The 27,643-nt window shown below is 51.0% G+C and overlaps 2 protein-coding genes across 4 annotated transcripts; both read right to left on the reverse strand.

Moving 5' to 3' along the window:
- Positions 1–1,377: 1,377 nt before the first annotated feature.
- Positions 1,378–13,393, reverse strand: ZBTB48 (zinc finger and BTB domain containing 48). 3 transcript variants are annotated; one of them, XM_050931596.1, is made up of 11 exons: positions 13,279–13,392; positions 12,392–12,676; positions 10,340–10,620; positions 7,965–8,076; positions 6,893–6,985; positions 6,172–6,258; positions 5,640–5,794; positions 4,810–4,946; positions 3,629–3,793; positions 2,984–3,072; positions 1,378–1,973 (listed from the first exon to the last, which is right to left on the reverse strand). In XM_050931596.1, the coding sequence occupies exons 2-11, from the start codon at positions 12,671–12,673 to the stop codon at positions 1,677–1,679; spliced, it is 1,698 nt and encodes a 565-aa protein (XP_050787553.1). In that variant the 5' UTR covers positions 12,674–12,676; positions 13,279–13,392; the 3' UTR covers positions 1,378–1,676. The 3 variants fall into 3 exon arrangements, with proteins under 3 accessions (XP_050787553.1, XP_050787551.1, XP_050787552.1); XM_050931594.1 differs by having other exon boundaries at positions 11,972–12,676; XM_050931595.1 differs by lacking the exon at positions 1,378–1,973 and adding an exon at positions 2,004–2,098 and having other exon boundaries at positions 11,972–12,676; positions 13,279–13,393.
- A 1,731-nt stretch (positions 13,394–15,124) lies between these two features.
- Positions 15,125–27,288, reverse strand: TAS1R1 (taste 1 receptor member 1). Its single transcript, XM_050931618.1, is given in 7 exon segments — positions 15,125–17,640; positions 20,997–21,117; positions 21,747–21,959; positions 23,842–24,467; positions 24,470–24,635; positions 25,169–25,475; positions 26,534–27,288. Coding segments are annotated over 7 exon segments (2,565 nt in total). The 5' UTR covers positions 26,767–27,288; the 3' UTR covers positions 15,125–16,741.
- Between the last annotated feature and the right edge of the window lie 355 nt (positions 27,289–27,643).

Genomic DNA, 27,643 nt, shown 5'->3' on the forward strand with positions numbered 1-27,643 from the left:
AGTATTGATAGAGGTATGATAATTTAAACCATCTCAGCTGTCTGTCCTTGATCACTGCACATGGTGATTGAGTTTAAAAACACCAGCATGTAAAGTAAAGGTTACATAATACAGCCACCAGTTTTAAAGAAATTGCTGAAGACTTACAATGTCAAGCCTTGACTCAAGACATTTCAAACCACCCTTACATGGAGCAATCAAACAGCTGTTGTGCCAAGTTGGTTCCAGGACTTTCTCAGGGTGATAGATGAGCTAAACCCTCACCTTGCATGTGGTCTATGGTGAGCCCAGCCTACTCTCTTCCGTAGCTCACCATTATAGCTCCTAAATTGTGCTGGTTGCCAACACCAACAAATGAGAGCAGCAGGGTAAAGCCCCAGCTGTGCCCTTTGTCACCAGCAGGCTAGGGAGAGAGAGTAGTTCTAGCACCTCTCTGCAGGAGGATGGTCCTTTACTGGGCTGATTCTCCTCTCACCAAAATGGCAGCTTGTAGCTATAGTGCAGGATCACAGACCATGCCTGCATATGATTCCAAGCCAGCTAAAACATTAAGTTAGTGGAATATAGGTGAGAGATGGGAGAAACTAGCTTATACAGAGCTCTTATCAACAGCTGTTGGTCCAATAAATATTACCTCCCCACCTTCTCTCAAATATCCTGACAACATCACAGCTACACTATTGCCTACATGGAATATATTTACACAATCACTTTTCCTCCTGCAATCATAGCATTAGACTCATTTCTCCTAGGAGCTAACATTTTAGTGTCTTTCTGCATTACTGATCTAATGGGGGGGCAGGGAAGCAAGTGCACTCTTGGAGAGATTGATTAGCTCTGAGTTTTCACACATTTGCTGTTCTTGTATAAGTCATTAAGGGATTTTCAGTGGAGCTTGATACCCAACTCCAATTAAAAATCAGTAGGATCTGGGTACTTAATTTGCTTAGGTGATTTTGATAAATGCAGCTTAAGTTAAACTATCCAAAGTTGGGGTTGGAGTGGCCTTAGCAAAAATGGGATTACTAACAACTTTACCTAGTTCTTATCTGAAGGCTACCTTCGGTATGCTGTTCATGGTATTGGGTTGTGCAAAGCCAGACTTCAACATTGCTGCCACCGGGAGAGCAAGATCCATGTATACAAGTGTGACCCACACTTGGACACTTACAACAGCCACACTTGATATTAGAAGTAAAGTTTAACTATAGCACCTCCCAGGAGGCATTTTTCTTGTTACTGCCACAGTGATGGTGGGCATTTTCCCCCAAAACAAAACTACTTTTTCTGAACAAGTCTGTAAAAGGCAGCATCCTTCCAACTTTCCTTTCTTACATTAGAAAGGTAGCTGACAGTATTAAACATGAGCTTGAAATATATTTTTTATTCCTTCCAGCAGGGGAGATTTATTCTGCTCACTTACATTTGGTTCATTAACATGCAAGATGACAACTCCCTATTTTGTGCCTGTCTACCAGCTCAGCACTTAACTGGACACTGTTCCCCACCCCCTTAAAGCTCAGTACAAGGATGATATTTTTAAAGTAAAAGGCAGTGGACTTTTGAGAATGTAGGCTTTGAAACACAAACATCAAGTCCTTGTGAACAGTTAGTCCAACCTAAGACTTCATTTTATTTATTTTTGAGAGGGAGAGGTGTGTACAAGGACGTAAGTGCTATGTTTCACAATCTTCAGGGATCGTTGTCGTAATGATAAGAGATTGTTCAATAACATCTGTCATAGAGAAGGTCTCATTTGAACATAGTCTCTGTACAGGGATTGCTTCACCCAGGGAGCTGTGTGAGAGGGATTCCACAATGACTTCTGCAGGCCCCACCTCCAATTCATGCGGGGGCTGGAGTGCTACCACAACAGCTTTTTCATCCTCAATTATTAGGTTCCGCAGCTTTCTCTGCCGGGGGTTGTAGTTTTCAACCCTGTCATGAATCTCCATGTGACGCCTCAAGTGGGCCTTCAAAAGAAGAGCAATCAAAGTCCATCATTACCCACCTAACACACGCCCAGCAGAGCCTCCTCTTGGCAATGAGGTCCAGGGTACAGGAGTGTTGGTGGCTAAAAAGCTGGGTCTAATTAGCACTAGGGGTGGAGAAAACATGCACGGAAATAAACACACTCAGTAAATTCACAAAAGTGGGAGAACAGACCTCCTCCCCAAAAAAGGCCATAGGAAGGGGGGAAATGGGAACAGGTAAGAAGGCAAGGATGGGGTAGCTCTTCCACAGAAACTTCTGTCCCCCCAACACTTCCTCTAGAAGAGAGAAGGTGGTAACTTAGCCTTTTCTCCTTAGGGCTGCAAAGCAGTGCCACAGTGTGGCCACACAGCAGGAGCAGGATTCCAGCTGTGGAGAGGGAATGGCAGACAGAGCTAGTAGGAAAGAGAGGCCCATTTTTGAAGTCTTCCAAGCTGCTCTAGTAGGGACTCAATCCTCACTAATTTCTCACCCATCACAGCCACTACCCAGACTGGGAGCAAAAAGCAGAGGCCCATATTTCACACTGGATTTAAGTTGCCTCAAATACTCATTAAAGCATTTCATTCTTTTGGGGTTTTTATCCAAGTGTGATGTGTCACCTGTCCATAGAAATCTCTTCCTTTGCTTCCTCTCTCCCCCTGCCCAGGACTGTGCTTTTAATAAATGAGATGAGATTTTGGTGGGGTTACTGAGGGAAAACTTGATCCAAGGAGCCAGGGCACTAACTGGCACTGCCCTTTTCACCCTGCCTGAGTGGCCAGCAGCTCAGACACTCCAAGTGCTGCTCTGCTGCATTCCTGTCTACAACAGGCAGTGAACATGCTTCAGTTTAGGACCCCCATCTTTTCCCTCCTGAAGAAATATACCACTTTATAAGACTAATTTTGTTTCCCCGTGTGTTTAATCTCTTTGCAAACAGGAAGCTAGTGACTCAACCAGGCTTACAGTACACTTCCTCCTTGCAAGTGGAATTAGGAAAACCCCATACCTGTCGAGTGAACTTGTAACCACATTCAGTGCATTCAAACTTCCTCACTCCTTTATGTCTGCGAACATGGACACGCAACTGTTCAACAGCTGAGAAGGGAAAGTTAGAAACCATTTATTAGCCACTTGGCTGAATATGGCAACATGTTCATGGGCTGAACACTGCAACGAAGAGTCCCTGAGTTAAACAATCCTAGGCCTGAGCTACATTGGAAATGTTACTATGGCAAAGGACATGGTGAAAGGGAGACTCCTTTTTGAAGAGCTGTACTAAAGCCTCAAATTTGGCCAGCTAAGTCACAGGAAAAGCTTGAAGGAGAAGTGTTCTCTCCCCTTCCTGCTCACCTGTTGCTCCACTTTCTCTAACACAGTTTTGCTGAATATTGCATCAGCAATGGACATAAGAATCCCTGCAAGAGACTGTTTGACAAAACACAGAAATGCTGGATCTAGTTCTGTTCTGCAACCAGTTGTAAGAGCTGGAGTGCAGTCACGCCGATTGCTACAGCAGGCAAACAGAATGTCCTAATTCCCTGACTAGCACTTGCATGGTCACTATGAATTAAGAGAAAGAGGCTCAAGGCAAATTAGAGCCCTCATAACTCTGCACAGGAGGATGCAGCAGCATTGCTGTAATGGGCCTTACCTTTGAATGTTTTCCCACAGATCTGGCAGAAGTGTGGTCTTCCTTCCTGATGCCTGCTAGCAATGTGCCTCAGAAGGGGCCCTTTCTCCGTGAACCTCTGATCACAAAACTCACAGCTGAAGGGGCGTTCACCAGTGTGTGTGCGGTTGTGCTTATCCAGACTCGCTAACACAGATGAGAGACAGGAAATTTATCCTTAATGTACAGAAACTTTACCACAGAGTGCTGCCATTTCTTCTTATACTCACTACAGAGACTGCACAGCCCTCAGATACTATTTTCTTAAGAGTTTTTAGAAAAGATGCAAATGGGAATTCACTGTTTTTATAGTTTCAGTTAAGGGTATTGGGAAGAGTGGTCAGTCTCTCCCTTCCACAGTGTCCAGGCATAAAAGAATAAGTAAATTAATTTGATAGCTTAATGCAGTAACTTTTGGAACTCACTGCAGGGACAGATTGGGGAGGAGGCAAATGTATTTCAAAAAGGACATCTGCAGAAGTTATTTAGGTGCTAGGATAGACCTATAAAATCTACTTCAACACTGCCATGACATGCGGTCAACTTTGAGCAGAGGACACAGCTGATGTCTGGAAAACATCTGAAAGTTTTACTTTCGATACATGTTTTTTTGTTTGTTTTTGTTTTTTTTAAAAGCTTCTTAAAATATACCAGGTTTCTGAAAACATCGGGATACATTTTCCCTCCTAGAACCTCAACATCCAGAAAGATGGGAGGGGGATTTCAACTCTTCCCTTAGTTGCTGTTTCCCAGCTTGCTTTTCTGGTAGCTGGCCTTTTAAATCTGGGAGAAAAGCGGCTGCCATACTGTCTGGCTACCACAGGCCACTTCTCCCTCCCTTCCAGCTGATAAGAGTTTTTAAGCTTCTATTACGTTTTCCTATTCCTGAGGCAGCATCGCACAGTATGAGCTCAAAGGGGGCAGGAAAGAATTGCGCTAAGGCAACCCTCCCCTGAAGGTATCAGGTATTGATGCTGCTAGAGGCAGAGTACCAGCGGGACCTGTGGTCTGGCCCGTTAGAACACCTCCTGCTCAGGTAACACTCAGGGCTGGAGTTAAGACACATTCAGTGCTTGGGCCCTGGCAGTGGAATAATGGGCCCAACCAGTGCAGCTCTCCAGGGGCTGGAATGAGGAACTGTAACGAGAGCCAGCTGTCTGTACCTTGTGTCCTGAACGTCTTCCCACAGAGGTGGCACTGGAAAGGTTTCTCGCCTGTGTGCGTGCGGAGGTGCATGTTGAGGTTGGCTTTCTGGGTGAAGGCATGATGGCAGAACTCACACACATAGGGGCGCTCGTTTCTGGAAGGACAATGAGAACCATGTTGAGTTTGTTCCTGTCCTGAAGAGCCTCTTTGGTTGGGGGAACACCCCTACCCACAGCTCTCCGTTAGAAGGGTTAGACTCCTGGGAGTTAAGTCAGCTTTCACAGCTGTCCCAAAGTTCCCGAATTCAATCCTGTTTCAAACCTCTCTCAACACATAAGGACTTGAAGAGGTACAAGAACTGCGATTAACATCCTAGACTAGTCTACAGGTACGAAGAGCAGAAGCTAGAGTCTCTTAGCCCTCAGATGTTATAGCTAGTCCTGGGGACCCCATACTGATAGGGAGCATGAAGAAAACACTGACAAAATGTGTCAGTGACCAAAAGAACACCCTGAAGCCAGATACAGTAACTGCCTGATCAGCTTCCAAAGACAATGAACACACTGAGCCAACAGAAGCCACACAAACTGCAAACAGCATATGGATAAGCTACATCTCTAGGGGAAGAGGCAGTACTGGCCTTCTGCAGTACTATTTCTCAAGGGTCAAAGACCACTAAAGGGGGGTGATGCCTATCCCTGTCCTGCCTAGTTCATCTCCTGGCCGCTGCAGGACTGGTCCCTGAAACATGTTCCAGAGATCAGCAGGTCTACAAGGAAGAAAGACAGTAGATGGGGCTGAAAGATGTGCAAATGCTTGTGACCCGGGAACCTCCCCCATGCCTTACCTGTGTTTAGCCTTGATGTGCATCTGTAAGCCATTGCGACTCGAAGCCCTGTGCCCACACTCCTCACAGACAAAAAGTTTCTCTCCACGGTGCTTGAATGCCTCGTGCAGGCGCAACTCCGTTCGAGACAGGAAGCATTTGGAGCAGGCAGAGCACTACAAGTCCATAGGGAGGGATTAGGATTAGAGGCCAACAGCAGGAGTTCTGTCACATGCTCAGGGAACTGGCTTCCCAGACAATACAGCCAAGAGCAAAAGCTAAGCCCAGGCCAAGCCTCTGGTGGACACAGGTCTCCTCCAGATGAGGATTAGAGGGTGCCAGCCTCTAAATTACAGAGTCAGCCCAGCTGCTGTTCTTTGCCTGGCACCACATCACACTAGGACCAGATGAAGGTTAGGATCCTTTGATTAGCCGCCACTGCACGAGCATCCCTCCTCCCTCAGTAATAATTCAAGATTGCCATGGACCCATTCCATGTTTTACCCCCAAAAGTCAACTCTGCCCACCCCACATTAGCCTTGCCCCTCCTTACTGCATGTGGTTTTGGAGCACCATGTAACTTTATCATATGGCTTTGAAGATCCTTCTTTTGCATGAACTGTTGTACACAGGAGGAACACTGAAATAAATAAGAGACGAGTCACCTCTGGCCATTTCCAGAGCACTTACTGAGTTAGAAGAGTTTAAGGTTTTGCTAATGCAGAGTGGCCAAAGGGGCTTGGCCTAGCAGAAAGAAGAGAAATGATGCAAGACAAAATCCGTTCCCAATGCCTTTCCACTTGCCTACAACATGTAACCAGGCAAGCCCCCTAAGCTCCAGGTACACCCTCGGCACTCACACCCAGGCTATATCTCTTGGGCTCTGTCTGCATGTTCCCCTACCAGGCACACCCCCTTTATCAAGGAGATGAGTGATATGTGGAGCACATCTATGGTCTGGCGATAGGAAGAAGGGATCAGTGGGATCAGCACTCTAAGACACAGGATAAATGCAGCTGCCATAAAAAGGAAGGAATAAACCAAAACAATATTCCAAAATTAAGGTGTAGGCAGCAGCCCAGTGACCAATGCACGGCCACAGCACCAGCCCAATTCCCTGAGTCACTCCCACATGGTGGTGCATGCTCTCAGTGCAAGGCCTGGCTGGGTGGGTCAGTCCCTCAACCCCAGAATAGAAAGGCATCTTTGCGCACACACCCCTTTCTTTTCATGATAGCATCTCCCCGTCATTCCCAGGAATGCACTGTGCTGACCTTGTACGGCATTTCCCCTGTGTGTGACACCATGTGCAGCCGTAATTCCATTCGCCTCTTAAATATCTCCTGGCAGACTGAACAGGTGAAAACCTGAAAAAGACAGGAGCAGATAAGAGAGTCAGCCAGACCCTTCAGTACAGAAGCAGCTCTGCTTATGGAAAGGCAAGAAAGGAAGGACACAGGCAAAGGGGATGGAAGATAAAGCAAGAAGCTGGCATAGGAAACAGGTGCATATCAGAATGCAGACTCCTCAGAATGTGGTTAGGACACTGTTTGGTACGTAAACATTATGTCCTCTTTATAATACACAGTCAGAATATTCTGGTTATACCAAACTCCAACATTTGTCCCAAAAACCCAAACCAAAGCAAGTGGTGACTACACATGCTGTGCCAACCCACGCTTTCTTGCTGCAAGTCTGTCCAAGGCCCTCACCAGACTGGTACACCCTTCAGCAGCAAGCTCAACTGACACACACCAGCAAGACAGGAGAGGATAGATGACACAGTTTCATTGTTATTCTGCATTTCAATGGCTGAGGTTGATCTTGGTTCTAGGAGGCTGGACAGGAGGCTGCAATGGAGGCTCTAATTCTGTTCATGTTCCCAACTGCCCAGCAAAATGGCCAAACTCACAGAATTTAACGTAAGGTTTTCCTGCTATGCCCTGTGTTTATTTCCTGGTGAGATGGCCTTGGTTCGCCAGAGGGAGGCATCCTTGTCTAAACTGTCAGCTTTTGTGCTAACTTCCCATCAGCACAGAAAGGCAGTGGGTGTAACAGACCCAGCACAGCACTGAGCATCGATGCACACCATGTCCCACTTTAAAGAAACTCCTCAAGCTAAACAGAAGTTGTTTTGTTCCAGCTTCCCAATATTGGATCTGGCCCCAAACTCTTAGACACGGCACCCCAAGAGAAGTCTTTCTGTGGACAGACTGCTCAGGTTACAGCTCTAGGCAAGAAGTGAACAAAGCAAGTGGCTGTAGACATGCTATCTGTTTGGGCTGCTGCTTTAACAATTTAACAGCTGCTGTCTCCTGCTCCTCCCTTGACAGTTCCCAGAAGTACCTGCTCCGAACGGTTCATACAGTTCCTAGCTTCATGCTCCAGCAGATTCTCCTTCCTAAAATAACATTTACCACATTTGGAACATTCAAATGGCTTTTCTCCAGTGTGTTTCCTAAAAGGAATAAAAACAGAGTATCTGTAATTCTCAGTCTTTAACAGCAACAGCAAATATTTCCTTGGGACAGGTTAGGGAGCCACTCACACAACCGGGTCCCAAGTTAGAGCCAGGATGCTAGTAGTCTGAACTGTTTTACACTGGAGAAGCAGACTCATAGAGACAATGAGTTATTTTCACAATTAGCCAAATCTGTCCTGTGGCTTGAGAGGCTTCATGAACAACGACCTTCACTAGACTCAGTGTCATTTCCAGGTCCACACTCCCCATTCACAGCCTAGCTTAAAAGAGGCTAGTGAAGCACTGCTCATTAGCAGCCAGTGGACAACAAAAACTTTATAAACTCATACATAGTTAAATTGTTTTTCACACCAACACATTATCTGTGGTCAAAGTTCTTAGAATTCAGCTTAAAATCATAGAGACCCTTCTGAATGCTGTCCTTTAGGAAGGTGGTCTGCTGCTCCCATGGCATTTCAGAGCATCAGTTCACCAAGGCTCTCCTGCACAACACTCGCACCCTTGGCTTCTCCAGAACAATCATCTCACTCATGCTTGCTGACCCCCCACCAACCTGCTGCAGCTGAAGATTGGAAGTGCTGAGGTGACATCACAGAGCTGTGTCTGCATTTTAAAGAAGGAACCTGGGGCTCCCTCCTCCTGCTGCTACTGTGGGCTAGATCTCCCTCAGGCATCAGTTACCACTCTGAAGTCCTACGCCGTATTTCTCACTTGTTGCTATGGGGCTAAGAGCCCCCATTCACTCTTTGGCTCTAGGGTTGCTTTAAAGTTGTTTTTAACAAGCAAGTAAGTCCGGGCAGCTCCACATACAGAGTCTGACCAAATTTTAACAGGTGGCAGTTCCTCCGCGCTTGCACTGAGGTCTGCTCCCAGTGCTGCATTCCCCGAAACAGCCCCTCAACACAGACGAGCTGTTAGCTCCGTTCTAGCGATACTGCTCTCCAGCCCAGACTTGTGAGCGGAAGAGGCTTGAGATGCATTATTTACTCAAACCTTCAGAGCAGGGGTGGGCAAACTTTTTGGCCCGAGGGCCACATCTGGGTATGGAAATTGTATGGTGGGTCATGAATGCTCATGAAATTGGGGTTGAGGTGCAGGAGGGGGTGAGGGACCTGGCTGGGGGTGCGGGCTCTGGGGTGGGGCCAGAAATTGAGAGTTCAGGGTGCAGGAGGGGGTATGGGCTGGGCTGCAGGCTCTGGCTGGGGCTGCAGGCTCTGGGGATGAGGCGTTTGGGGTGCAGGAGGGTGCTCTGGGCTGGGACCGAGGGGTTCGGAGGGTGGGAGCAGAATAAGGGCTGGGGCAGGGGGTCGGGACATGGGAGAGGGTCAGGGTGCAGGCTCCAGGTAGCGCTTACCTCAAGCAGCTCCCAGAAGCAGCAGCATGTCTCCCTTCCTGCTCCTACGAGGAGCTGCAGCCAGGTGGCTCTGTGCGCTGCCCCATCCAAAGGTGCTGCCCCTGCAGATCCCATTGGTCGCAGTTCCTGGTCAATGGGAGCTGCGGGGGCAGCGTGCGGAGCCCCCGGCTGCCCCTATGCGTAGGAGCCAAAGGGGGGACATGCCGCTGCTTCCGGGAGCGGCGACACGCGCACATGGAGTGACCCCCTACCCCACTGCCTGGCTGGAGCGCAGCAAGCTGCAGGCCCTGCTCCCCAGCGGGAGCTCGAGGGCCGGATTAAATCAGCTGGCAGGCCGGATGTGGCCCGTGGGCCGTAGTTTGCCCACCCGCTTTAGAGACATTCCAGACTCTCAAATTCAGCACCTTTCAGGAAGTTGTTTCTCTCACCCCCAACTGAAGCCCTAACAGCTAGCTGGGTCCAGTACCCCAGTCAGTGCTGAAAGGGTTACTATGCCAAAAAGTGACTCCAAGAGTCTATATGGAGGGTCTTACTGGTATCTGCCCCTGGCCAACTGCAAACATAAAAAGGCAGATGGGAAATGCTAGGGCTACGTGCTTCTTCTAGCAAAGATCCTCAGTACCCCAGGAGGTTTTCATCCTGGAACTGTAGCTTTCTATAAACAAGTACGAGACTCCTACAGGCACAGACTATTCTCTCCGGTCTCGCCTGCCTCCCAGCACTATTATTTCATAGCCTAAACCTGCATGTTAGAGTTCAGAAATGAGCTCAAGTTCAGCTACTCAGCACCACTGCTCTGTGCAGCCCAGCCCCACTGGAAGCCAGTCAGGGCACAGGTCCCTCTTACTACGGGTAAGGTACAGGAATAAAAAGCAGAATGTTTACCTGTTGTGCACTTTTAGATAATATTTGCTGAGGAAGGTTTTATGACATGTGGGGCATTCAACCGGCACAGCTGTACCTTTTCTGTTCCCAGGAGTCTCAGCCTCTACCAGCCCAGCATTCCCTGCAGGCTCCGAACTGCTAGGCTTTTTTGCCAAATTTGATTTCTTTTTGGTCCTCAGGGTCTTTTTCTCAGGAATGTAATCTTCACCCGTTTCCTCAGGAACTTCTCCATCATCTTCGGCTGCTACGTCATCAGAGACTTGAACAACCTGCATTTCCCACTGCGATGGAACAGGGAGCCATTACGTTAACTCAGTGAACACCTTAGACAGAACAAGAAATTGTATCTACAGCAGCACTGCAATATCATACAAGTCAGCTAAAGCTGGAGCTTGTGGACAGCACCACTGTCTGAGAATAAGAAGCTTTCAGGAAAATATAACTAAAACTCAGTGGATTTGACTAAAAACATCTCCCGATAACCCCCAAAGGGCAGAGTCTGACTACTGGATGTGTTTAGCTTGTTCCAGTGCTTTAAGATGATAACTCTCCCACCCTCAAACACTCACCCAATCACACTCCTCCTGACAAGCATTTCGGCATCTTTTGCAGCAGCTGATGTAAGCTGCTTCATGGCTAGTTTAATTTTTTAAAACCTAACTAAACTCTGTTGTTGCTGTTCAGAAGAATCATTCCCTGTCTTTGCCAACACCCTGAATCCATTATCTTAGCTTGTATAGAAATAGTTATTAGCCATCAGAGTTCCCCAGCCCTCTTCAAACTCTAGCGAGCGTTTGTCTCATTAGCCTTCTGCAATACTGACTCTCAAAAAGCCAATATACACTGCACAAGTATTTCTGTTCAGTGCCCTTAAAATAATTTCATGATGGAATTTCATCTGGTCTTTGAGCCAAAGTACTTATTTAATTTAAGATGTTCAGTTTCTTCCTTTTTTAATACACAAACTCATTAAGAATTGCAGGTGTGTTGACTTTGCTCCAGGAAACTAAACAAGCTAATTAATATGAAAAGTATTGAATACTTTGCACTCTGTATGGTGACAGGTTTCAGTGGTAGCCATGTTAGTCTGTATCAGCAAAAAAAATTAAAAAATGAGAAGTCCTTGTGGCACCTTAGAGACTAAGTGGGTTATAGCCCACGAAAGCTTATGCCCAAATAAATTTGTTAGGCTCTAAGGTGCCATAAGGACTCCTCATTTTCTTTTTTGTACTCTGTAGTAGCTTCCATTTGTGGAGCTCAAAGTCATTACAAATAGTAGTCAATTAAGCCTCAAGGTCCCTGAGATGTAGGTAAACCTTTTGCTCTCTTTACAGATGAGGGGAACATTAAGGTCCACAGAGGTTAAGTGACTTGCTCAAGGACACATAGTAATTCTGTGGCAGAGTCAGGAATACAACCCACATCTCCTGAGTCCCACTCCTGTGCTTAAACCACCATCCTTGCCCTCTTATAACACGTGCTCTGTTGAGAAGATTAGCAGACACATCCCATATGCTTGATGCTCAGTTTTCAGGAGCAAATCTCTCCCTGCTTAAGTTTTAAACCTTTAGTTCTAAGGAGAGTAGTTTCTTAGTTTGTAAAAGAAATCCTGTTAGGACATGCTCCACGCACCACCTCATTGCTGATGCCTCTGTCTTCAGTGCCTCCTCTTTTAGGCGGCCTTTTTATTTCTTTACATTCCTGGGTGTTCTTTACTTCACCTGAATTGCTCAATGCATTTGTTTTAACAGCCCTTTTAAGCCTTTCCCTAAGAAGAGATGGGCTCCCACTTGGTCCCTGGGTTAGTTTGGCTCTCCTAGTGCAGCAGCTGGGGCTGGCTTCACTATCAACATTAGGTTTAGACACTGCTTTGATAACTTCTTCTCCATCTGAGTCTGTTGGCTGCTTTAAATGGCCATTAAGATCGTCTCTAGGACCTTTCTCGTGAAGGCAATGGTTGTTTAGATCACTGCCATCACAGCATTTTGGCTTGAAGCTCTGACACAGCTCTACAGCTTCAGGGACACAAAGTTCCTTGGCAGCGACAAGCACCTTCTCCCGGTTCTCTGAGGTAAGTGCGAGGTGTCCAGTGTAGAAGAAGTCCAGCAGGAGCCCAAAGATCTCCGCAAAGCTCTCAGGGAGAATGATACTGCTGGAGGCTCCATCTCCGTACAAACTCTGGAAGAAGCAGCTGCAGCAAGCCAGGACGCTCCAGTGGGCTTTGAACACCAGCCCACCTACGTCCAGCGTAGCATCACAGTACTGGCCTTTCTCCCGCTGCTTGTTCAGCTCCTGCAGGACGCGGACGCTGTGCTGGACAAAGGAGCCATCCATGGTCTGCAGGGAGAGGAGACAGGGGTGAGCCAGCTGGGCTAGGGCCAAGGGCTGTCAGGGGAGGCAGAAAAGAAAGCAGCCTGGGGGGAGCTCCACATCACCTTCCCCAGGAGACATCCCCTCCAGTCCGCCCCGGGCGGGAATATCACCCCCAATCCGGTCCGGTCCGGTCCGCCCCGGGGGTAGACATCGCCCCCCCAATTCCTCCGGTCTGGGCCGGTCCGGTCCGCCCCGGGGGGAGACATCGCCCCCAACCCGGTCTGGTCTGGTCCGGTCCGCCCCGGGGGGAGACATCTCCCCCCCAACCCCTCCGGTCTGGGTCGGTCCGCCCCGGGGGGAGACATCGCCCCCAACCCGGTCTGGTCTGGTCCGGTCCGCCCCGGGGGGAGACATCGCCCCCCCAATTCCTCCGGTCTGGGCCGGTCCGGTCCGCCCCGGGGGGAGACATCTCCCCCCCAACCCCTCCGGTCTGGGTCGGTCCGCCCCGGGGGGAGACATCGCCCCTCCGGTCTGGGCCGGTCCGCCCGGGGCAGACACCGCCCCGCCCCGCGAGGAAGCCGTGGCCCCCCTCAGGCCCGCCCCGCTCCCCGCTCACGTCCCCTCACCTCGCCAGGGGGGTCCCGGCAGCCGGCGCGGGAGAGGGGGCGCCCGAGGGCCCGACAGGGAACCGAGCGCGGTTACTGCAGCCGCGGGGCCAGGAGCCGGGCCGCCGCCATCTTCGGGAAGCGCCGGACGTGACGACACAGCGGGGCCGCGGGGCGGGGCCACCAAGAGAGCACCGGGCGGGCGGGGCTGGTGAGTCCCTGAGGGGGCTGTGGAGCGTGGCGGGAGCGAGGGCTCCGGAGGGGTGCCCGGGGGCGGCGCGCGGCCGGGGGGGGGCGGCAGGGAGCCCCGGGGGGGGGCGGCCGGGAGCCCCGGGGGGGGGCGGCAGGGGGGGCTGGGGGCGGTGCCAGGGAGCCCGGGGGGGGCGGCAGGGGGGGCTGGGGGCGGTGCCAGGGAGCCCGGGGGGGCTGGGGGCGGTGCCAGGGAGCCCCGGGGGGGGCGGCAGGGGGGGCTGGGGGCGGTGCCAGGGAGCCCCGGGGGGGGCGGCGCGCGGCTGGGGGGGGCAGGGAGCCCCGGGGGGGGCGGCGCGCGGCTGGTGGGGGCAGGGAGCCCCGGGGGGGGGCGGCGCGCGGCTGGTGGGGGCAGGGAGCCCCGGGGGGGGGCGGCGCGCGGCTGGGGGGGGCAGGGAGCCCCGGGGGGGGCGGCGCGCGGCTGGGGGGGGCGGCAGGGTGGGCTGGGGCGGTGCCAGGGAGCCCGAGGGGGGGCGGCGCGCGGCTGGGGGGGCAGGGAGCCCCGGGGGGGGCGGCGCGCGGCTGGGGGGGGGCAGGGAGCCCCGGGGGGGGGCTGCGCGCGGCTGGGGGGGGCAGGGAGCCCCGGGGGGGGGCGGCGCGCGGCTGGGGGGGGCAGGGAGCCCCGGGGGGGGCGGCGCGCGGCTGGGGGGGGCAGGGAGCCCCGGGGGGGGGCGGCGCGCGGCTGGGGGGGCAGGGAGCCCCGGGGGGGGCGGCGCGCGGCTGGGGGGGGCAGGGAGCCCCGGGGGGGGCGGCGCGCGGCTGGGGGGGGCAGGGAGCTCCGGGGGGGGCGGCGCGCGGCTGGGGGGGGCAGGGAGCCCCGGGGGGGGGCGCTTGGCGCCGGCAGTTTTGCCCTGGCCCCGGGACACTGATCAGGGAGGACGTGTCTCTGTCGGCTGAGGTACCGGGCGGGCGGGCAGTCCAGGGTCTGCTCCCAGCGCGGACCTGCTGGTTGCCGGACCAGTCCCGGTCTTGGGCACTGGCCTGGCCCTCGGGCGACCTGACATTGACTCTGAGCTGGGGCCGGTGTCTCTCCTTTTTGTGCCTCAACCTCCGTCTGTCAGAGAGGGCGCGTGATGGTAGCCGTGCCCGTGACTAGCGCTCTTGGATCCCCGGATGCTGAGCACTGTGCAAGATGGATTCCTCGGAGGAGCACAGCACATGAGCTTCCCCAGTGCCTGAACAGCCCTGCTGAAATGGATGGAAACCATGGATCACAGCACAGCTCTCCCCCTGGGCTTCCCCCCATTCCCCCACTGTGGGGAATCCCAAAGCCCCTGGAAAGATCCTGTTTCCAGCAAAAGGGGCTACTGGGGTACTTAGCAGCAGTATGGGAGTCTGCATCCCTCAGTGTCCAAATGTTATTCCCCTGGATGCTCTCAGTTAAAACTGACAATTGAGAGAGGAGCAAAGCCCTGCATTCAGCCTCCCTGGGCAAATCCAGCAGGCCATGGGAGTCGCAACTTGCAGCCAGTCACCCTGCCAGTGTTGGCAAAGGCTCTTGTAGGTCCCCAGGGATAGGAGCAGGGCTAACTATGAGCTGTAATGCAGCAGTGTGCGAGTTTTCAGTGAAGTGTGATTGATTGTTGGTGGCCGTTTGGGTGCTGTTGCTGCTGTTCTGAAGAGACATTTGTGTTTTTTCTCCTGTGTTATATTTAATAGCAGTTTAACACTAAAAATTATCTGACAAAAATAGTACTGAATGTTGGAACTTTGTGGGGAAGGTGAGAGGGAGGGGCTGAGGGCACAGTGAGATGGCTTCAGATGCAGGGGGAGAAGAGCATGAGGACTGGATCTGAGTGCCCACTATGTAAGTTACCTCTGCTCCGTGTCCCATATGGCCACGGGAGTGAATGAGCCTGTGCGAGGGTGCTGGGTCCTGGTGCTGAGAAGCAGCAGCATATTTCCAGCCCCACTCTCTGCCCACATCAGTACCCGAGAGAAAAGGGGCATTTTTATCCTAGGCTGGCTAGTGTGCTCAGCCCCTCCCTTTTTACCTTGAGCTTACAAAGCCAATGGTCTGAGCCTCCCAGGAAGCCGTTCTCACGTCTCTTGGGTAACTAGCCTGGGAGACCATCAGGCCACTCAGTTCCAGGGGCATGAGCAAATCATCAAGAGCCTCCTGTTCTGAGGTGCTGGGCTCATGGGGATCCCATTCCCCACTCAGCCCCACTCACTAGGCATTCCATCTGTTTAGTAGGGAGAAAAGAGAAGCCCAGATCTGTCTCTTGGGGCTAGGTGTTTAATAGCCAGGACAGAGTACTGTAGAATGACTTGTGCCATCTGTTTTTGTGCCTCTTTTCCATTCCATTCCCCATACCTTACAGCAGTCTGGTCTTGGACCCTGGGACCCGCTGCTGTCTCCAGGTCTGTGATCTGCAACTTAGGCTGGAACCGGGCAGGTTGCATGCAGCGCTGCCATCTTACAGCTGTGAGGATGCCATGCGGGGGATAGCAGTGGGAGCCAGGCTAAGGATGTGCACTAGCTCATGGAGCAGTCTTGTGCTGCCACGAAGTGCAGCCCTGGAGCTGGTGGCAGGACCCGTGTGGATGGGACGCTGGGAAGCACTGTCCCTTGGAGGGCTGGAGGTGTGGGGGAGCCGCGAAAGGGGAGAGCAAAGTGTTACTGCCTTGGACTGATCTCGCTGCTCTGCCCCTAAACTCCTTCCCCCCGGGCTGTGGGGTCAGCACCTCCGTGCCCGGCACAGGCCCCTGCAGGCAGCTCTGTCACGGGGCCAGCCTTCCACTCACAGGGAAAACGAAGAGCATGGCAGCTGAGTTGTCCCTGACCCCACAGGCTGGCTGGGCTTGAGGCAGGGCCCTGAGCCCAGCTTTGCCCATGCTCAACGTGGAGGCTCTCCAGTCTGTCCTGTTCTTGCTGCCACCTCCCACAGCACAGCCCCCATGTGGGCAGCGTGCTCCCATGTGCCCCCCTGCAGGGCATGTTGCTCATTATCCCTTCCCTGTCCCGCCAATCCCACACAGCTACTCTCACCTCACAGCCCAGCAGGACCAGTTACTGGAGGCAAGTAGTCACAGGCCTGAGCTCATCTCACTCCACCCCTCTGCACCCCCCCATCTCATCCCCAGCTCCCGCTAGAGGCCCCCTGCACAGATCTCTGTCACACCCTCTTCCCCCATATTGGGAGGCTGAGAGCACAGATCAATAGCTGTGAGGGACCTCCCCCCACCCACCCCATATAAACCCCAAGGTGTCCCTGCTCCCCTGCCCATGGGCTCAGTCCAAGCTCCTCTTCGTGGTGTAACTCTGGATTGACATCTGGAAGTGCTCAGTGGTGTTGACCTCTGCTCGGAAGAGGATGATGTAGCCTTTGAGGAGGAAGTAGCCTCCAAAGATCCCGGAGAGGGTGGTCAGGTTGGACAGCACAATGATGGCCACCGGGTACTTGCCCTGGTAAAAGACATAGGTGGTGAGAAAGCCGATGAAGCAAACAAAGTTGATAAGCAGGCTGCAGGTGATGCACTTGGTCTCATTGTAGTTCTCAGGCAGGTCCTTCCCCATGTAGCTGATGACAAAGCAGCAGATACCGAGCAGACCCCATACAGCGTCATCTTCCGAGCACTGGAAGATGATCAGCATCATAAACGTCGTGTAGTCCTTCCTGGGCACTGAGGGATTGGTGCTGAGTAAGACCAGGCACATCACCACCTGGGCGGCAGTGCAGGCTCCGATGAACAGGTTTGGTCCATTGTGCCTCATCCAGGCTCTATAGAAGGCAGGCCACTTAGAGGCCAATTTGAAGATGCAGAGGATCTGGAAGGGGCGGGTTGCAATGCACGAGAGGCAAATGGTGAAGCTGATGGAGAAGACGGGCAGCCTCAGCAGGCACGTGTGCCAGGTGGGCTCCCCAAAGTAGCAGTAGAGGCTGCAGCAGGCACAGATCAGAGTGCCCAGCATGAGGAAGCACATTCTCCCGCCTGCCGACTTGACCACTGGCGTGGTGAGGTTCTGGGCAAAGAGGGCTGCTGTCCCTGCCAGCAGCAGTGTGATGCCAGTCAGCAGGGCCCAGGAGACGGGGTCAGCCCAGGACAAGAATTCAGTGGTCTGATTGAAGCAGATTTCACTCCTCACTGGGGCCCACTGATCTGTCCCACAGGGCTGGCAATTGTAGAGGTCTGCAAAGGAAGGAAATGGAGGAGCTGAGATGCTGCTCACACACCATGCTGGTTATGATAATAATGATCTGCCTTCTTATAGCACCTCATGCCTGCAAGGATCTCAAAACACTGAACAAGCTGCGTACAGGGATCACCCACCACTGGGATGCAGCTGCCTCTGGGGTGGAGCACAGATGTTGGGGATAACAACACAGCCCTTATGTAAAGTGCCTTAGGGTCTTTAATGACCTGGGATCAACGTGTGCCGCCTCCAAACAAGGTTCAGTGAGACAGTATAAAAGGTGACAAACCCGAAGGTCTCAGCCGTAGAGTGAGTGGGTGCAATTATGGTGACATTAATGGACCTCTGGGACCACTGGGGTGTCTGTGGCAGGATATGGAAAGGAATTGGAATGGGAGAGCTCTGGTCTACAGAGTGGCCTCTCTCAGCATGGCTTCACCCAGCTTAGTCAGGGGCAGCAGCTGCTGTGGCTTAGCTGGGTGAACTAAGTCTTACCGACCACCTGGGTCACAGCTGGAGTCCTGGTTGGGGTAAAGTACACAGCTCATGCAGCTAGTCTGGGTGGGGGAACATAGACTCATAGACTCTAGGACTGGAAGGGACCTCGAGAGGTCATCGAGTCCAGTCCCCTGCCCTCATGGCAGGACCAAATACTGTCTAGACCATCCCTGATAGACATTTATCTAACCTACTCTTAAATATCTCCAGAGATGGAGATTCCACAACTTCCCTAGGCAATCTATTCCAGTGTTTAACTACCCTGACAGTTAGGAACTTTTTCCTAATGTCCAACCTAAATCTCCCTTGCTGCAGTTTAAGCCCATTGCTTCTTGTTCTATCATTGGAGGCTAAGGTGAACAAGTTTTCTCCCTCCTCCTGATGACACCCTTTTAGATACCTGAAAACTGCTATCATGTCCCCTCTCAGTCTTCTCTTTTCCAAACTAAACAAACCCAATTCCTTCAGCCTTCCTTCATAGGTCATGTTCTCAAGACCTTTAATCATTCTTGTTGCTCTTCTCTGGACCCTCTCCAATTTCTCCACATCTTTCTTGAAATGCGGTGCCCAGAACTGGACACAATACTCCAGTTGGGGCCTAACCAGCGCAGAGTAAAGCGGAAGAATGACTTCTCGTGTCTTGTTTACAACACACCTGTTAATGCATCCCAGAATCACGTTTGCTTTTTTTGCAACAGTATCACACTGTTGACTCATATTAAGCTTGTGGTCCACTATGACCCCTAGATCTCTTTCTGCCATACTCCTTCCTAGACAGTCTCCTCCCATTCTGTATGTGTGAAACTGATTGTTCCTTCCTAAGTGGAGCACTTTGCATTTATCTTTATTGAACTTCATCCTGTTTACCTCAGACCATTTCTCCAACTTGTCCAGATCATTTTGAATTTTGACCCTGTCCTCCAAAGCAGTTGCAATCCCTCCCAGTTTGGTATCATCTGCAAACTTAATAAGCGTACTTTCTATGCCAACATCTAAATCGTTGATGAAGATATTGAACAGAACCGGTCCCAAAACAGAACCCTGCGGAACCCCACTTGTTATACCTTTCCAGCAGGATTGGGAGCCATTAACAACTACTCTCTGAGTACGGTTATCCAGCCAGTTATGCACCCACCTTATAGTAGCCCCATCTAAATTGTACTTTCCTAGCTTATCTATAAGAATATCATGCGAGACTGTATCAAATGCCTTACTGAAGTCTAGATATATCACATCCACCGCTTCTCCCTTATCCACAAGGCTCGTTATCCTATCAAAGAATGTTATCAGATTAGTTTGACATGATTTGTTCTTTACAAATCCATGCTGGCTATTCCCGATCACCTTACCACCTTCCAAGTGTTTGCAGATGATTTCTTTGATTACCTGCTCCATTATCTTCCCTGGCACAGAAGTTAAACTAACTGGTCTGTAGTTTCCTGGGTTGTTTTTATTTCCCTTTTTATAGATGGGCACTATATTTGCCCCCTTCCAGTCTTCTGGAATCTCCCCCGTCTCCCATGATTTCCCAAAGATAATAGCTAGAGGCTCAGATACCTCTTCTATTAACTCCTTCAGTATTCTAGGATGCATTTCATCAGGCCCTGGTGACTTGCAGGCATCTAACTTTTCTAAGTGATTTTTTACTTGCTCTTTGCTTATTTTCTCTTCTAAATCAACCCTCTTCCCGTAAGCATTCACTATACTAGACATTCCTTCAGACTTCTCAGTGAAGACCGAAACAAAGAAGTCATTAAGCATCTCTGCCATTTCCAAGTCTCCCGTTACTGTTACCCCCTCCTCATTGAGCAGTGGGCCTACCCTGTCCTTAGTCTTCCTCTTGCTTCGAATGTATTGATAAAAAGTCTTCTTGTTTCCCTTCTTGTGATGAGGGCTCCAGCAGATGCAACAGCCTCATGGAGGCTGGCATGTCTGCAACAGCTGCTCTCTCCTCCAACTGTAGGTGAGGTGCCGGGGTGTTCACCTGGCCAGGCCACGGAGTAACTTACCCCAAGCCTCTTCACTGTTGGCGGTTGCCCAAAGCTCATGCTCCAGTGGGACATGGAGTCTGTTAGCATCTACTGAGCGAGAGTGAAGGGGTCGAAGACATTCTCTTGCCATAGGTTTGTATTTGTGGCTGGCACAGCGGGGATCAGATAATCCTGCAGTCAGCCCTAGGCACCACCTGGCCCCCGGCATCCAAGCATTTTCATATCGCTTCCAGCATCATCAACTTGCCACAAACCAAATTCCACCCTGATATTTATTGCCACCTGGTACTGTTCATTCTTTCTGGGTTTGTCTGTCTGTCTGCCTGCCTCGCCAGTGGGACAAAGACAACAGTGGGCAGGAAGCAGCTGTCACACCTGCTTCCCCCACCCAAAGCTCACAGTGAGAGGAGTCAGGCAGCTTCAGCTCACCTGTTCATCTGATTCCCAGCAACCATCTGAAACCACAGCTTCCCAGCACCAGCCAGGAGTGCACTGGAGCCAGCACTCGGTGCTTTGCGGGGAGACCCGGTATTTACATACCCACAGCACTGCAGCCCTTCTGAGAGCTATACAAATGGAGAAGTCAGAGAGCAAGCTGCACTGGGCCATTTGCATCTCAAACGCTAGCCACCAGGCTCTGCAACAGGAGGGGAAAGGGAATGGTGGGAGGAGAAGAGGAAACTGCTGCAGCCAGGATGGAGGAGGAGGAGAAAGTAAGGAGACTAGAGAAGGGCTGGAGTAAGTGTGTACAAGAGGAGCATGGAGCCAGGTGCATAGGCTAGGAACACAGGAATGGCAGGACAAGATTAACCAGCTTTCCCTGGCTGTGACCCCAATGAGGAGCTGCCTCATGTTCTACTGACCACTGCTGTTCACGAAGGTTCCTGTGGGGCAGGCCACGCAGTCAAAGCAGCATTCGTGTAGCCCCACCTGCAACCTCTTCTCTCCTTTTACGCACACCTTTGAGCAAGTGGACACAGGCACCTAGATGAAAGCACAGCAAGGGTCAGGCCTGCCAAGAGCAAGCCCCCATCACAGCTAGGGCCAGCTAGGAAACAGCACAGACGGAGCAAAGCTGAGTTCCTGGGACTGGCGCAGGCTGCTCACCAGAGGGCTGTACCTTATATTTCCAGGCACCTTAATGTCCAGGAAAGGGGTCAGGACTGCAGATAGGAGCAGGGCAGTGTGCAGGGGCAGCACAAGGGCATGCCTGGGGTGATTCTTCCTGAGAGAGATTTTTCTGAAAATTAAGATGCAAGCAGGAGCCTGTCAACTCTCTGTTCCCTGTACCACCAGCCCTGATTGTTACAGAGCCTACACCCTGAGATGCTGAGCACCCCAGCTTCACCCTGCTATGGGAAAGACCCATGAAGATGCAGCCAACCTGACTAAGTGTGACTCAGCGCAGGAGGAGGAGTGGTGAGGCAGGCCCCTCCTGGCCTGTAGGATTCTGCTCCCCCAAGTCCTGGGACACAAAGTTTTATGCAGGGTCAAGTTTCAGGAATAAGGGGAGGTTGTTTTATTTGTAATGCTAGGAAAATCCCTGTTTGGTGCTACTGCCCTACCTTCCTGAGGCCATTCCTTTCCCAGCATGCAGCTCAAATGCTGGTTACCTGATTATCCTTTGTATGCCACAGGAGTCCAGCCTGGCCAATGTTCAGTCTGTTTGGGTTTTGGAGGAAAGACCCAATTACATCAAAAGACCAGGTCTGGCCTGTCCACTTCCACATGACAAGGTCGTAGCCTGTCAGGGGATCCCCACTGCCATCAAAATGCACCTAGCTCTTCTGCAGAGTGAAATTCACCTGCTTGATTTTTTCCAGGAGCTGGAAAACAAAAAGGCCACAGACAGAAAAGACCCAAGATTCCAACATGCAGCTTCAACTTCCTGGGCAAAGACCCCCGTCAGTGATAGATTAGATCCTTAACAGGGTGGGAGGGTCCATGTCTTTGCTGCTGTCCTCTTTCTCATGAATTCCCCCAGCACCCGGAGGCAGAGTGGTGCTGTTATCCTCATGTTACAGATGGAGAGCTGAGGCACAGAGACTAGTGGTATATTTTTAAAAAATACCTAAGTCCTATTGACTTTCAAGAGATGGAGGCATCTAAGTCACTTAGGGGCTTTTGAAAATTTTACCGTAAGTGGCATCCCAAGGGCACACATAGGGAAGCAGGGTACTGAACCTGGGTGTCTGAGGCCCCCAGCTACCATCCATCTGTGACGGTACCTCCCATAAGGCTTCATGGAAATATGCTTAGAATGCGTTTTACGCTACATATGCCATGTAACATATCTCAAAGGTTATGATCTACTGAATGTATTAATCCTATTTGTATGCATGTATCATTTTTGTATTCGATGTTATGAATGTTAGCTGTGTACTGGCTTGATTTCTAAATAACCTTAGTAGAGCATTTGGTCAGTTCCTGGAGAAGGGAATGTTGAAATTAAGTATCTAATCAATGAACACTTAAAGGACAATGGATCTTGGAATGCTCCAATCCACATAAGAAGTCTACTTGACATTCAAGGTAGCATGTAAATAATGGATGCTACCTATAAAAACTGAGTAATGCATGGACATGTGACTTGCCCAGGTGACTCCTAAACTCCATCTTGGAGCTGGACTTTGCATAGGAGTGCAGTGGGGGGGGTGTCTCCACCCACAAGAGAAAGTCTATTTAAACCCTTTGGAGACCCCTCCATTTTGTCTTCTGCTGGCTAACGAGGGAGCCTCTCCACCCCACACGATACCTGAAAGAAACTGGAACAAAGGGCAGTGATTGCTGGACCCAGGCTAAAAGGAGATCAGTCTGTAAAAGGGAGCATTCTGGAACTGGTGAGGAACTTATCTGTATTCACTTTGATTAGATATAGATTTGCGCATTTTATTTTATTTTGCTTAGTGACTTATTTTGTTTTGTCTGTTACTACTTGGAACCACTTAAATCCTACTTTCTGTATTTAATAAAATCACTTTTTACTTATTAATTAACTCAGAGTATGTATTAATACCTGAGGGAGCAAACAACTGTGCATCTCTATCAGTGTTATAGAGGGCGAACAATTTATGAGTTTACTCTCTCTAAGCTTTATACAGGTAAAACGTATTTATTTGGGTTTAGACCTCATTGGAAGTTGGGCATCTGAGTGTTAAAGACAAGAACACTTCTGTGAGCTGCTTTCAGGTAAACCTGCAGCTTTGGAGCAAGTAATTCAGACCCTGGGTCTGTGTTGGAGCAGACGGGTGTGTCTGCTCAGCAAGACAGGGTGCTGGAGTCCTGAGCTGGCAGGGAAGGCAGGGGTAGAAGTAGTCTTGGCGCATTGGGTGGCAGCTCCCCAAGAGGGTTTCTGTGATCCAGCCCATCACACCATCCTCTCTTCTGATTAGAGATGGTCTCTCCAGAGCAGGGTAAGGCCCATTGGCAGGGCAGTGCTGGCCTGTTCTGGGACTCAATTCACCAGCCTTGAAACCTTATTGGTGCTTTGATGGCATGCAGCTTGCAGGTAGAGCTTGGAGCTGGTAGGCACCTGCTCATCCTGCTAGATACTTATACTTCTGCTCCTTTCTACTTCCAGCCCCCTGCCTCTGACTATAGCATAGTCAAACCTGCCCTGAGCTCTGGGCTGCTCCCATGCAGCTTCACACAAGGAGACTCTCGCTCCTGTACAAGAGAGAGGGGGGCCTTTCCCCGTGACCCACTCACCTGCCAGGGATGGACTTTGTCCTTGCTGCACGCTCCCGAGCAGCAACCCAGCAAGTGATGCAAGCCGTGGGCCACAGCAAACACCGCCGAATACACATTAAAGGAGGTCCAAATGTCAAATGTCTGGGGCGCTGAAGTGAGTGAGTGGCACCTTGTGCAGATCTGATTGCAGCCTTGGCTGGTGCTCTCATTGCTGCTGCTCCCGCCACCTCTCCCGTCAGCACCCAAATCAGGGGCACACGTGGCTATGTTACTTTTCTCTGAATTCACATGGGCAGATTCAAATTCCTCCAATCCTGGAAGCTTTGCCTGCTTGACTGACAACCCAATCACTGTGCCGATTCTGTGGATGCCGGGGATGCTTCAGACTGCCGAGGCTAGAGACCATGCCTCAGTGCCCAGCTACACCTTCTCCGTCACATTCTCCTGAACCACCATGTCAGAGAAGTCTTTAGCGCTGTCCACATTGGAGAAGACGACAGTGACGTTGACCCCGGTCCTCGCAAGGACTCTAACCATCTCCTTCAGCTCTGGGCTGCTGGCACCCCCCTTCGTGGGGATGATTCCTTGGTAGGTGGCACAGATGTCATTCTTAGCCACCACTGCTTGCAGGGTCTTTATCCCTTCCTGCCAAAGGCATCATCACTGTCCACCATCGCAATCCAGTTCCACCGGAACTCCTGCAGCAGCAGCACTACAGCCTCAACCTGCAGCCTGTCGCTGGAAATGGTGTGCAGGAATGAGGGGTAGGCATGCTTCAGGCTCAGCACCTCGTTGGAGGCTTCGTAACTAATCTGCAGAAGGGAATGAGGGAAAGGATGTGTCTCCTGCTGGGAAACTGCAGAGGGGATGGGCACTGGTACCGTGTGGAGGTCAGTGCTGAACAGTGATTACCCGAGGAGAAGGGGGGCGATTGGCATCGAGCAGCGATACCGGCAGGAGGAACCAGCGTCAACCGTGACTCCTGTGGGTGTGAGGGGACTGGTATTTGGAGGGCACATGGACGTGGTGGATGCAGCAACACACATTGAAAAAACAACCAAGTAAGCAGCATGGCTGCATGTCGTTCTCAGTGTTAGGAATAAGCCTAACCTCTGCTGGAGTCACAGCGAGACCGAGTCCCACATGCCACAAAGGACCATAGGGGTCACATCACCTGCTCAGAGCATTGATCCTCCAGCCACCTACACCCCAAACCACAAGCCCACTCCCTGCCCTTCTTCTGATTAATCAGTATTACCCCAATCAACACCTGTGTTTGACCCTGCCATAGATACCGTACTGCTTACAATATATTTGGCATTGCTCCAGACAAAGTACTGATTACCTCTGGCATAAGGAGGATGCTCAGGATAGCTGCGGTGATGAGGGTAAAGTGGCTGCTATCTGGCCCTATCAAAGGCACAGCCTTGGGCTGGTAGTGTGTGAAGTTGCTGAGCACTTCCACATGGTGCTGTCTGCTCTGGGTAAGGATACTCAATGTTGCGTACATGTTGGCAGATTCTGAGCATGTGTTGTAGATCTCGTAGCCCAAAGTGACATTGGGGAGGAGGCTGCTGGAGTTGTTTATCTTCTCGATGACGAATCTCATGGCTTGCAACAGGTGGTAGCCATGGCTGTCTACAGAGGCCGCTCTGCAGAAATACAGGTGTTATTGCAGAAGCAAGAGATCTGAAGTCTTCACTGAATCGTGGAGATGCACCCTGGGCAATGCCTGGCATAAGTACGTGGTCCAAGAGCCAGGCAGCCTGGAGTTCTAACACTGACATACTGGGTGACCTTAGACAAATCACTTCACCTGTCTGTGCCCCCCTCTGTTACGTGTACTATGGCTCACAGGGGATTCATGAGGAGACCAGCAGCACAAACATCTTTCTTTTTGTACGGTTACACTGAGGTTGCCGCTATTTAGTGTTGCACAACACACATCAGATTGTACCTATTAGTTCAAATCCCCATTGCCCCTCTCCTAATCAGCAACCCCTTATGCAATATCCTGTGGGTCAGATTCACTGCCCTGCTCTGCTCCCTTTCTCCTGCTCAGGTGGCACAAGAGAAGAAACCACCTGCATCTCCCCAGATGTCTGATGGCACAGAGTGGATCTTGGCTGTAGCAGAGATTTTCTTCAGTAATGGCCGCAGTCACACCAGCTAAGCTGTGATATTTTGGACTACTATCATTTTATTAATGAGAGGTGAGCCCTGCATGCCCCAACTCCCAGCCCACCATGCGTCATCTCTGTTGCAGCTTCCTGTCTATTTGCAGTGGGTCTTTTTGTCCCATATCTGCTTTCCTACTTCTTGTTCCACCTCTTTTTCCTGCTTGTTTCCCCTCCTGTTTCTATTCCTGCTAAATACGATTTCCTTCTTTGTATCTGTCTAATCTAGGCTAACAGCATTTCTAAAGTTCTGGTCACTGTAGTATTATTGTTATTGTTTGTATTGGGTTGCAGGAGCCCCACTGTACTAGCTGCTGTACAAACACAGAATGGTTTAAAATCTAAGGATAAGATGAGAGGCCCCAGGTGGAGCTAGCAGACAGACCATGAGCACAAGGAAGCAGTGAGATAATACTGGACAGCGTGTTAAGCAATGATTACAGCCTACCCCCTGCTTGGCCGTACTGACTGTAGTATCTAGGTACTGATACATAGAATTTGTTGCAGCCCCACACCCTACCCTTCTCACTTACCTGTCACATATGTCAACTTCCGGTCTAGGCTTCTCTGTTGTTGAGTAGCTATGCAGTCGGAAAAATCCTGCAATCGTGTAATCCCCATCCATCCTGAATTCAGAAGAAGGCCCCGTGTTCTGGCATATGAAAGCCCAATAACATGGAGCCAAGAGATACAAATATAAAATGAATGGAAGAGAAAGCATCATGCTGTTGGTACAGAGCTTTCTGGAGAATGGGCTGGGAAGCATATAATGGACACTTACTGCCTCTCAGACAATGCTAGACTCTCAGATCCTGAAGTACCTTGGACTATTTACATAGACAGCCTATGGCTATGCAAATGCCACAGATATAACATGTACCCAGGAACTAGGACTTCACACTTTCCCAGGAAGGGAGGAAGTTTTGCTTTGAGGTAACAATAACAAACCAACCAGGGATTTATCTATTGTAATATTCTGCAGGTGAGCCCAGACCCTGTGGTCAGTGGAGATGGTGTTGGAGTGTTTTAGGAAGTAGAGTGGGCTGTGTGGGGCTTTTGTTATGGGCATTTAGGAGTGTTTTGATGTAACTACTATATATGTTGCACTATGTTCTATGTGTAATAGGAAAGGAGAAGAGATGAAAGACAGTGTGTGATGTACTTCAGAATCTCTGCTAATAAACTACTTCTTCAGCGAGGCTCACATAGGTAATAAAAGATAAATTACCATCATAAGTGTGTCCTCCTCTGTATGGTATGTGTATACTCTAGATGAGAGGTTCTCAAACTGTGGTCCGTGAGCTCCATTCAGGTGGTCCGCCTGGACACACAAGAGAATGAAGGGCCACCCACCTAAGTAGTGGAATCGCGCAGGCATGGCTCCACTAATTAGGTGCCTGGACCCTGGAGAAGACACATACGTAAGGTGAGGTAGTGGCCTTGGGGGAAATAGGGGGCAGGTGGGAGAGCGGGTGGGGGAATTTGGGACAGGCAGGGTTGTGGCAGCCAGAGAAAGAGGCGACTTTCCCCAGCTCCAGGGCTTTAGCTGCCAGGGTGAGAGAGCCCTTCTTCCCAAGCTCAGCTCTGTGGCTGCTATGGCAGGGGAAAGACCCCCCTCCTTTCCAGCCTCAACTCAGGGGCTG

The sequence above is a fragment of the Gopherus flavomarginatus genome, chromosome 21 (assembly GCF_025201925.1).
Source record: "Gopherus flavomarginatus isolate rGopFla2 chromosome 21, rGopFla2.mat.asm, whole genome shotgun sequence".
Taxonomy (NCBI): domain Eukaryota; kingdom Metazoa; phylum Chordata; order Testudines; family Testudinidae; genus Gopherus; species Gopherus flavomarginatus.